Raw genomic sequence first — 12,681 nt, forward strand, 5'->3', positions numbered from 1 at the left:
CGTTACTTGTATTAGAAAGGAGTTCAAGAAGTGGGAGCTGCTCTGGACTGCACACCTTGGCTATGCTACACCTGATCTTCTTTACATTCACCCTGTGTTTATGAACCCTAATCATACTTCATTACAGGTTCTAACATAAGCTAATATGATGTTTTGCTTCTACACAAAGTTAAGCTTTTGCTTAAGAACAAGTTTACCCCATAGTGCACTAATCAGACATATTTTCCGTAGGAAAAAGACAAATGGGTATGTAGCACGTGGTTTTAAATCCTTTTTTATCCAGTTAATCTGTACCTGTGGAATTGTGATTGAAGTGCATGGATGCATGTGTATTTTCTGATATAAACCATTTTATCTTAGAGATAGATGAAACGTTATCCAAACATATAAGCTTTCTTCAGGTTTTTAAATTGATGTAAATTCCATAATCAGATCATGGCACACACAGTTCAGGTTAAATAATACCACTTTTTTCTTAAAAAAAACCCAAAACAAACCAAAAAAAAAAAAAACACCAAGAAAACAAAGCCTCAACAATTTGAAGTGTTCTTACAGTTACATCTTCATAACACAGACATGAAATCTGCACATGAGAAGATCTTGACAACTCTGAATATACACGCTTAAGCTGGCTCTGGGTAAAAACTAACATTTCCTATTCCTTTCCAATGTTTTCTCTTATTTCTTACTAGCAGTGATACTGAGTACAGAACATTACCTCCACATGATTTTCCATCTTCCTGCAATTTCTGGCCAGCTGGACATTTGCAGTGGTAGCTGCCGATGGTATTAGAACATCGGTCATGACAGCCACCGTTCTCAGTGGTGCACTCATTTACATCTGTCAGAAGAAAGTATGCAGCAGTCAGTGAAGAGTGCATATTGACCACATTATCTGGTTTTTTGAGGACAATCATGTATCATTTCGATGTGACAAAATGAGAAAGTTACTGAGACGTACAGCTAAGGACCCTAAAGTTCACAGGAGCAGTGTCTCCCAGCTATGTTCCTTGGTTCTGACACTCAACCACGAGGTGCAACAGCGGCATTTTCCTCCCCTACTTCTGTATAAAGTAAGCTGAAGGTTCTACCCAACTTGCCAACTTCCATGCAAATAGACTAGGAATAATCTTTACACCGTCCTTTCCACCAAGCTCACTTATGTATTAGGTTGCTTCTAGCAGTCATGGTAGAAATGAGAAACATCTGAAAGATCATAGAATAACCAGGTTGGAAGAGACCCACCGGATCATCAAGTCCAACCGTTCCTATCAAACACTAAACCATGTCCCTTAGCACCTCGTCCACCCGTGCCTTAAACACCTCCAGGGAAGGGGACTCAACCACCTCCCTGGGCAGCGTGTTCCAGTGCCCAATGACCCTTTCTGTAAAGAATTTTTTCCTAATGTCCAGCCTAAACCTCCCCTGGCAGAGCTTGAGGCCATTCCCTCTTGTCCTGTCCCCTGTCACTTGGGAGAAGAGGCCAGCTCCCTCCTCTCCACAACCTCCTTTCAGGTAGTTGTAGAGAGCAATGAGGTCTCCCCTCAGCCTCCTCTTCCCCAGGCTAAACAACCCCAGCTCTCTCAGCCATTCCCCATAAGGCCTGTTCTCCAGCCCCCTCACCAGCTTTGTTGCTCTTCTCTGGACTCGTTCCAGAGCCTCAACATCCTTCTTGTGGTGAGGGGCCCAGAACTGAAAGGAATAAGGCCCTTCTCTCCTTCGGATACATGTGCAGTAGTATCTATACACCTCACTCATTCTCCTGATCAAGTCAGTGCTCGACTGCATGCAAAAATAGAACTTTACATGTTATACATGAAGATCGTTAAAAAACCACAAATAAATCAGCTGGTCAATGACAGTGAAAAATCAATAGGACAGATATTTGCTTTCTAAATTGTGTACTCGTATACCCTACATAAGAATTTCTGAAGAAATGTGATAGAAATCATTGGGTCAGTAACACTGTTGAACAGGATCAGAGACAACAGAATGCATGGAAGTATTTCCAAACTAGAAAATTTGTCAAATGGGATGGTAAATTTAACAAACGCAACAGGTATTTGCTGCACTCATTTAACACATACTGGAATGCATACTGTACAATGCTTTCTTGCTTGTTTTGGTCTCCCTGAAGTGTTAATGCCACACACGCACATAAGTCATCAGTGCAGGGATAAGTTGGGACGACAATGAACCTGCATAAGAATAATGGGGTGCAAGTGTCTTTTATTCTATGCTTTTACAAATGTCTCAGACTGGCTTGCTGGCAGAGCAGAGCTCCTCAGCACGCTGGAACGGGGAAAGCCAAGGCTAAGGGGACACAGTACATTCTCAAAGCCTGGCGTGAGGGCACAGGTGACAGATCTCACATTTGCCAGCCCTATGGCACTGGTAGAGACCATGCATTGCATTCAGGCTAGAGCGCTAGAAAAGAAGTAGCAGGAAGATTAAGCAACAGAAGACAAGCATCATCATAACTGTAAAAACCACAGGCAATTACTTCTTACCAGCAGCACTTCCACAATGGGAAAATGTGGTTTTTAAAAACTGCTAATTAGACTCTGGTCAAAAGAAATACAAAGCGCTGTAAAGGCAAATAAAAAATGAAAGAATTTCACATTCATGCAAGAACAGAGAGCCTTTCAACTGGAATCCTTAGCTGTTAAAAGTCTACTATTTACCAAGGTTTGTTAGTCCTTCGATGAGCTTGAGTTTAACTTTACTAGCTCATTTCTGATCATAAGTAAAAGTTGGAAGTTAAAAGAAATATTTGGGAGGCCTCAAATTATTTAAAAACTAAAAGAAATGCCTATGATGAAACATCAATATTCGCTAAAATGCAGCTGAAAAGGCACAAACTCACTAAACCCATCTCTTCTCTCTACACCTCTGACTGACACAACAAAACTTTCTTTGTCCTTAGAGATACTGAAAAACACTGGCAAGCTATGCATAAAAAACAAATATTCAGTCATCTCAGAGCTACTCAACAAATCAAATCCTAACTCGTGTGAAGTCAACAAGGCTCTTCTTGATTTCATGTGAACACAATTTAGACAGAAACTTTTCAGAAGAAAAAACACTCCCCTCCACCCAAAAACGCAAAAACAAATCGTACCAAAATAAGACATTCGTCTGTTCACTTCTCTTCACCAAGCGATGGAGAGAAAATATGACAAGTGACAGATTTTAGACATATTCCTCAAAGCACTAGAAGAAGGCACACTACCCCTGCGCACCGTGCAAAAGATCGACAAAACAGGCATGTTCCAAATGATTTACTCCCTTCTAACTAGCAGACATCTTGATGTGCCTTGTGGTAATAAACAGTAATGAGCCATATAATAACCCTGCTCCATAGCTTTGACTTCTATTTATACTAACAGTATTGAAACCTAATAAAATCTCTTGGTCTTTAAAAAAAAAAAAATAATAATAGGAAGAACTACTTCATTCTTCCACACTATGTTTAGCAACTACAATGCTACATGACTTCCTAGCATAAAATATTGACTAAGTGATGTGGTCTACGATATGCAGCCCAATTTATTAATGCCAGTGTCTGCAGTTTAAAACAAAGTATTGGAAGAAAACCTTTCTAGCTGAAGAGATAATCATTATACTTTTGATTTTACTAGGGTATAACTTTCTTCTTAATGCTTTGTCCAGGATTTGTCCTCTGATGGAACGTTTTGACAGATGTATTTGCTGCTTCTTACACCAGAAATCCACTGCTGCTTCTATTATATGCAGAAAACCTGACTTTTTATCCATGTCTCTTTAAAGCTCATTTAAAGCTAACCAGCATAACTCAGAAAATATAATCTATTGTAAGACAGCAAAATAAGCTTTTTGAAACAGCTTTATCCCTATTTATACAGCACTCACATTTGAAGGCATATCCTCGCTACGTATAAACTGTATTAGTTTTAACCGAAGTATCACGAACACTTCCTCTCTAAGCATCTGTATCTTTCACTGTACTGTCTCCTGTACAAGATCTTTTCCATTGCCAGTACTCAGGTAATAAAGGTCAGAATTCAGTAATAAAGGTCAGAAGTTGCCTCAGTCCAAGAAGCACATAAATGATCCAAATAAGAAGTAATAAAGAAAGTGTTTTACATTTGTAAAAAGACTGTTTGTTTAGCTTTCATAAGCAGCAATCAGCTCTCTATAGTCCTCAAATACAGAGAAGACAGAAATTTAAAATCCGATTACAGCTCTGCCACTCTGTAAAAAAAAACAAAAAAACCCAACAAACACAATTCTGTTAAATGATAAATTTCTGTCTGCTTTCCATATTCAATGTCATTCAAGGTTGCAAATATATTTACCTTTTGAATAGCAAGAAAAATGACAGAAAAAACATCTGACATATAACAAGTCTGCCAGGTTAGGTCTGACAAAAGTTCAATGTTATCAAGACTATCAATCTGTCTGTAATGACACGCCGTAGGCGCTCCAAAAAAATGTGATGTTTGCTACTGCAATGCTTCACATTTATTTATAGAGCCAATGTAACAACGCAAAAATATTATCCGTGGGAAATACTCTATGTGAGCTTTCAATCCTATTACGTGAAATCTTAAGGGGAAAAATAAAATTAGTAAACCTCTTCATCTAGATTAACCTGATATTAACTTTATGCATGATCCATCTACCATACATATGGAAAAAAAAAATTCCGTCAATATTTAAAATGTGGATTATAGTCCATGTCCTGCACACCTTGCACATATGGTATTACAGAACTGCAGTATATAAAAAGTACTTTATCTAAAAATCTCAGAAAGTAGTAGCAGAGCATGCCTTTTTTTTCCTGAAACATAAAACATTTGTCCAATTAAATACGTCTGGGGCTATATGCTAGATGGAAAAAGACTGAGTCCAATCCCTCTACTTCTGTATTCTTGTTTAATGCTACTTTCTCCCCAGCTGAAAATATCACACCACAGAGAAAATCAGAGACATCCAAAGCTTTAGGGAAAACTCTTCACCAAGTTTTTATGTAAGTCTAGGTTATTTCAGATACCCTACCAATAAATGAAAACTGTACATTAAAGCAGACACTGGACATAGTGTTTTCAACTGGTAGCTCTATTTTAAGTCTGACAGAAGTGACCTGCTCTACTACTATCTCTCAAATGTACCAAGCAGGTGAAGACAACGACAAAAAAAACCCCAGACTTCTGCTGAAAAGCAGAAATACATTAGGGCAGAAGTCATCTCTACACACGTCCACACTGAGGTACTAGTGAGGGCTGCATCTCTGTTGGTCCTCTCTGTGGAGCTGAATTCAGTGTCTTTAAAAACAAGCCAGGAAATAAGCCTGCCCTGACCGCATGACTGGACACGCTGGCTGGAGGAGAAAGTATCTGCACTGAGCAGGAACAACCCTGCAAGAAGAGGCAGTTGTTCTGCAGCAGGAAGACAATGGACTGAATGATCATTTAATTTTGGCTACAATTTGTACATTTAGATCTACAAGACATAGCAGCCAACCCATTGCCTACAAGTTAAAGTATTTTTAAGTATATTTTACTTGTATAACAAGTTCACACAACAGGTACTAATATAAAAATTCATTTTTAAAATACCAGAGAGAATGTTGTAACTGCAGCCCACTATTTAAAACCTATTTTCCAAGGGTATTTTTATATTTATCAGCTGTATATGAGCAATAACTTTAAAGCATCCACATACAAACTTGCCATTTCAGTGACCAGCCTTTGGAGCTAACCTGTGCTCTGACTCATAAGCCACTGACTTCAGTGCATGTCAGAGCTCACTGGATATGTAATAAATCACTGAAGTGGAATAAAATCTGTAAAATTATTCACATTGTTATTGCAATACCACATGAATGAAGTCCACCATCACAAAGATGGGAGGTTATTTTGATAATGCACCAGGTTTCAATTAGGGGTCCAAGTAACGACAACATATTTATTCAGGAGGAAGACAGCATTTCATTTGGAAAACTTCTTCCCAGTTGAGGTTTTCTTCCAAGGTGATTTCAGGAATCTAAATGTTAAATATCTTTACCTAAGAGTTTTGATTACTGTCTCTAACAGTCATTGGCAGCTTATATGGACTTCACTAGCAATTCAGAGATGTTCATTCCTAACTCAGAAAACATAACTCAAATACTTTCAGGTACAAAAGACTCATAATGGTTAGAATCAAAGCCTCAATATAGTTTAGAATGTGCAACTGAAATACACCTATACGTGTATCTTAGTACATGTGAGTGCCTGGTACATGGGCAAAGCAGTACATAAGCAATTGTATTACAATTTGCTTTTATAAGGAGGCATTACAGGCAAGTGTCTGCAAATCATAACGCACACTTGAGAACTTCTCATTCATAGTTCTAAATATTTTGATAAAAATTCTTAAAAAAAAAGCTAAAGATCGAGTAAGTAGGTAGCTCCGGAACTTACTTATGGGTTCAGATACTGTTTTTTAAATTATGGCCCAGATGGTCTGCAACCAAAACCATATGTCTGAAAAAAACCCTGAAACCTGAAAAAATTGATTTGAACTTTAAAGGCCACTCACTGCTATGATGCAATGTAGTTCATGTTAATGCATACACACGTACAACATAACAACATTATATGTAAATATTATGCAATGAGAAAATACACTGGACAGGCTGGCAAGTACAACACACACACCCCAGAGACTGCATTTGTCTTTTTCTTCATTTTGTGCAAGAGCTTTGTAACAGTCATTTTTGAACAGTAATTGTCTCTAAAACATAAATTACATCCATCACTTCCAGCACTAACCATCAATTATCTGCATGAATAGAAAACAAAGCTGCTCATTCTGTTAGTCAAGCGCAGTCCTACACATGTATTGATTAAGCACTCCTAATGCTTTATTAGGTTTTCTTCCTCAACAAAGTCAACAGCAGGATGAATATTTCTTCCTGTGCTGTTATGAAGTACTGTAAATCTGAGGTGTTATTAATAAGCATGTGATTAGCAGCGAAAACTTATCTGAGAATTTGGCACAGACTCTTTGTGGGTGAACTCCCAGAAAACACCCATCACTGCTACTGTCTCCTCTGGCAGCCACAGTACTTGAGCTGTAATGAATTATCACCTCCTCTTTTTTTCTTTCTTTTAAAAAAAGAAATTACTGCTGCACTCCTTCCTCTTTATTGCCATGTCACACTCATGTGTGCAGAGAACATCAGTCACAAAACAAATGTGAGCATGGCCCATGTTCCCCAGGGATGTGGGTCTCTGCTATGGCTTGCTTTCTTTTTTTACTAAGGCACTAAAAAATTCCAGTTCATCAAACTTAGATGCAAACCCAAGATCAAACAAAGCCCTCTGTTACACATACTTTGCTAGTATTAATTTTTTCTTATTAAAATGATCATCTGAGGAAAAAACCAGATTCATCAGTCATTTGCACTTGCTCACATTAAGCATTAACTCTTTTGAAGTCAGAATAAAACTCAAAGTCTACATAAGTGAAACAACAAACTCTTAAAAACCAAGATGCTGGCAAGCACTGCTGTGTTAGACTAGACCTGTAGTTAATCTCTCACAACAGCAGAGTGTTCAGTGCTGCGCTGCAGGTACAGAGATGGCCAGTTCCAACCCAACCCCTCCTCCTCCCGCTCTCTGCTAACTAAAGACTAGACTCAGTTCTGAAAATTGACATTTAAAAGTCTTTTAAAATCTCTATCAGTGGTTATGGCAATGCTCCATATCCATATACATGGCTGCCCTTTCCTTTTTCCTTTTTCTTCCTAACATCAATGACATTTTGCAACAATGACATTCAAATCCAAACTGTTATGTGAAAAAATACCAGCTTTGATTTTATTTTTTTTATAATCCCTCTTGAAAATTCTCTATCAAGAAGGAAAAACTATTTCTTAAGTAAAATGCAGGACCTAAATCATGCAATAAGTTTTCCTTTCTACACCAACTGGAATAAATTAAATAGGGCAGGGAGTCTATCACAGTACAATGAAATCCTGTAACAGTACTAATTTTTAGAATACATTTTCCCAGACAAGGTATGAATAATGCAAGTGAACATCCCAGAACATCTGAATTAAGCAACAACAGACTAACGGATGCTAATTGGCAATGATTGGAGATGATTGTGGAGTACAGCTGGAACTATGATTACAAACACAGCTTATATACCCAGCCTAAACCTCAAGTACCATTGCTCCAATTAAAGCTATTTTATCAAATTAGACAAGTGTTTGCCTTTGCCTGCTACAATGGTTATGAGCAAAACATAAAAGAAACCATCGTTTGCTCTACTGCAACTTGCCTTACACCAGTGCTCTGCCGAGATGGATTTCTTTTTGCTTTGGCTTTTAATGCCACAAAATGGAGCCTTTTAGAAAGAAATGACATCGTTAAAAGTCCTTGCTTTTGTCTAAAAGTGCTTTTGCCTGGAAAACACATTACATTTGTGGTAAATCTAGCTGTCAGTACCAACAAGTGCTGGTTACACACCCACAAACGTAAGGAAAGACTTTAAACTTAAAGTTTAATTTCACAATATAAGCCCTTCCATATTTTACAGGCAGGTGAATTGTCCTTAAAGATCATTTCCAAGGAAGTGATTTCTAGCAAGACTTAAGAACTGTTGGCAACTGAGGCCAAAAAGGGAGTTTACAAATAGCACCTTGAACTTGAGACAGGCTTGCAGCTTGCTGCCTTCTCTTTTGCTGGGTAAGAAAATTAGTAGAAGGCATCAGCTGTCTGGTCACAAACTAAGACTGACTCTTTACCAGTACTTTCTATTATTCCAAATAATATGTCCAACTTCCCTATCTTGCTCCTGTATCTCACAAAAATTTACATGCCGAATTTCTGCCTTTCCTTCAGCTTCCTACAATCTCCTATAAATCAGGTCATCAGAATAGAATTGAAAAGGGATATGTGAAAAAACAGGTATGCTAGTTCATTTCTAAAAGCTTAACATTTCTAGTAATTAAAATTAAGCTTTATAAGTCTCTACAAGAATTAGTTGCTTCCATATTTTTTTCAAAATCAAGGCTATGCAAAATTACGGATGTTCTCCGGCCACAATAACAGGAGAGTGATAGACAGTACATATAAGTGTGAATAACCTGAAAGTGCCCATGAGTTAGCTAGTACCGATACCTTGAAGGCCAAACACAAGATCAGAGGACTCACAGTACTGCCAACTCGCATGTTCTGCAGCATCCCGTGCATTCTGCTCAACCTATGTTTTCAAAAGATTTAAGATGTCACATCCTACGAAGAGCACTCCAATAGTCCAACATGTAAATAAACAAAAAAGCAAAGATAAAGATAGAGCTATACATTGTTGATGCCCTTCCAACTTACCAGGATAAAAGGTTAACAAACAATTTCAAACATAAATAAATATGATTGCTCCAGGTAAAATCTGTACCGATGGGTCAGATTCTTCCAGTTCAGCGGTGACATACTCTAGTACCCACATGCAGTGTGGGATGTTTAAAAGCTCTGCTTATGCTGTTACTCGAAAATCTATGTGTGGCATCAATTTGAGTTTGCAACAGCAGGAGCGAGCAGGGCAAGCTCCAGCCAGCAGGACACAAAACAGGCATTTGAAAACTACAAGAATGGCTTTTTTGGAAATTGGCTTCCAAGCATTCATACAAAGGAAACTCAAACCATGGGTTTAGCTTCTACTTGCAGAAAAGACAAAGAAAGTCCTATAATAAGTGCAGAATAAAGCAAGTGTTTATTCTAGCTCTGTCTCTTCCTCTGTCTTATTCCCTACTTGAATAAAGAACTGATCAATCTAACCAAGCATATGGGTCCTCTTCTTCACATCTGTAAAACAAGCATCTTGAACCCAGAAGTGTCCTTGCATCCACTGCAACACTATGGAAACTGGACGCTTGAAGCAATCCAGAGTAAACTTTGGTACTTCAGTTCTCATTGGGGCAGGCTCTCACCTAGCACAAAATACTATTTGATTCCGTGCCAGCAGCATCGCTAGAACCACAGGTGTGAAACAATCAGAGATGCCACATGAGGATCGCCCCAGCAGAGAGTATGTCAAACCACACCACCTGCCTACAGCCTCTGCTTCGGGACCAAATCAGCAAATACAGAAGTTGCTGTTTAACATACAAACATGCTGATTAACGCAACAGTACAGTCAGAGAAAACAAAAAAAATTAAGTAGCTTAACTTTCAGGGCACTCCTATTGTAATAAGCCAGCTCCTAACAAACTTTTTTTCATAATATAATTCACACCAGGACTAAGTATGTAAGCAAATTAGTTAATTTTTCACATGAACAATGAAAACTTTCTTTCCATTTACTTTTTTTTCCAAAACCATTACAAACTGAAATGAATGTAAAAGGTTTCTCAGCACAGAAAAGATTATGTGTGCCCAGCTTCTAGTTTAGAACCGAAATTCATTATTGAGATTTAAATGGAAACGCCTATTTTCTTTTCTTATTTTTCTTAATAGTCGTCTTTGCCAGTCAATGTCAATCACCAGCAGAATAGATTCAATTCATCATTATATATAGGCTGAGATTAGATCAAACAGCAATGATCGGCACGCCTCCAATACTGACTTGTATGGGTTAAATATCCCTTTCTTCCTATGTACTCCTGAATATTCTCTCCCATCTTTTGTTTTTCATTTCTACAAGATCTTCCTAACAGTTACGTGGGCAGAATTACTCACCACCCTGACACAAATCCTGTGATAACTACAGTTGTAAGATCGTCTTACTTTCTACTATAGAAAATAACTTCTCTGTAATCATTCCCTGCACGACTGAAATACAGCCATAGAAGCAGGTCACCCATTTACAACAGACATAAATGAGAACTCGGTATTTGCTTTACACAGACATATGCCATTATCACTTAGCTGCATGCAGTCAGTTTGTCTTCTAGTAACTGGTCTTGTGTGTCAAGGGCAAAGGAAGCCATAGGAAAAAAAAATATTATTAAATCTTCATCAGTTTAATTTGTAAAGAAACCCAAGGGAAGTCATTACTCCCAGAGACTTCATTGCCTAATTTGTCTTCTGAATTCTTCTAACTTATCTGACACCAATGGGTGTTTGGTAACTATTGCGACTTGATAATTATTGTGACTGCAGGGCTGGTTTGCTAAGGAGTGCAGCATGCAACAGCCTCTGCGCACAAAGAACAGAATTGTTCAGACCCAAGTACCTCAATGAAAGGTAAACGCTGGGTGCTTAGAAAAGGCAGATATTTCACTGAGTGCCAAAGGAAAGCTAAATATTTCAGGAAGGTCTGGATCCCTCTCACCAGAAATGGTAGCAAGATGAGCATCTTTTAAGTGGAAGGGAACTCCAGCTAAGGAATTCAAGCAGAACACAAACTTGGATATGGAGTTACACGAAGCTTGAAAAAAAACACATGCACAAACCCTTAACTCTCATGCAGTTTTTAACAGGGACAAGCTCAAAGCAAGGGATGGAAGAAACAAGATTTTCTTTTTCCAGCTAAATTAAGTGAGTAGTAGAGAACAGCTGTGATTTCTGGAGGCCTTTCCTAGCAAAACAGCACAGAGGTCTCCTTTAAAACAAATAAGTCAGGCTCAGTGTGATGGTGCAAGTCAGATACTCTGCAGAAAGAACAATTTGGCAGAAGGTTACCTTAGCCTGACACCAGCATTTGAACCCAGGACCTTCACCCCTGCAGGCACATCTGTTCACCACGTGTAGCAGCTGCTGTTAGCAGAGGTAGCAGACATAGTTTTACCGTCTGGGAGTTCTAGTTATAAAAATATGCGATCTCAAGGTTTTTAAACTGTCAAATGTCAAAGGTGATCACAGGCAGAAATTAGAGGGCTGAAATTGTTAATCCTGCACTACTAAAACTGATTCGTACCAGAGCCAGAAAGAGCCAGTTTTATACAACCCAAACTTTACACTCTGGTTCCCAATACAAATTAAATTTGCCTTTTGAATCTTTCTGGTGTCAGGCATCTGGTTTTGATGGTTTTGTTTCAGGGGGTATAACCAAAAAGAAATTTGCATTTGTGTTTTCAGCAAGGCAGCAGTTAAACTGCGAAAATAACTTAAAACTTCAAACATGAATTGGTCTTTTCAAACACGATCATTTTACACTTTGAAACATGCGTTCCTCTAACTCTCTCCCTACAAACGGCAGACACTTTTTATGTTCCTCACTATTAACAAAGGACACACTGTTGTAAAATCTTAAATAATACCACTCTCCTATAAAAGTGCTTGGTTTAGGATAACCAACAATATTTTTTCAGCAGCAGTAAGGTCACAGCATTAAATTTAATACTCTTAAACAGAACATGTATTAGAAATAAATGTAAAGTTCTTAAGATCTATTATAGATGTTCGATAAATTAAAAATGGACATCAAAGGGCAAACGTTATGAGGGGCAGAAAATCCAAACATGGCCATAGAGGCTGCGTGGAAATAAAGATCTATCCACCTGGCATTTGTGTGCAGCCCACATAACAGGCAGACAACTATATTCCACAGACTTGTATTATTCGGAGTCCTAGTCCAGTTTTCAGAAGAGTGAGAAAAATCAATAGACGTGTTTACCTTGATCCTTAGCTCACGCGTACAGACCACTCAGAGCACCCAATTTAACCAAACCTCTTCAATCCAAATGCTGCCAGCTCCTCAGCATGTGGG

General features: G+C 38.3%; 1 protein-coding gene across 1 annotated transcript in view; it reads right to left on the reverse strand.

The window, feature by feature from the left end:
- LOC138724579 (multiple epidermal growth factor-like domains protein 6) overlaps positions 1–12,681 on the reverse strand; it is a 171,195-nt gene that overhangs the window by 83,436 nt on the left and 75,078 nt on the right. The window contains 1 exon segment of the mRNA XM_069864675.1: positions 719–841. Within this exon segment, the coding sequence (XP_069720776.1) occupies positions 719–841 (123 nt within the window).

Source organism: Phaenicophaeus curvirostris, chromosome 10 (assembly GCF_032191515.1).
Source record: "Phaenicophaeus curvirostris isolate KB17595 chromosome 10, BPBGC_Pcur_1.0, whole genome shotgun sequence".
NCBI classification, from domain to species: Eukaryota; Metazoa; Chordata; class Aves; order Cuculiformes; family Cuculidae; genus Phaenicophaeus; species Phaenicophaeus curvirostris.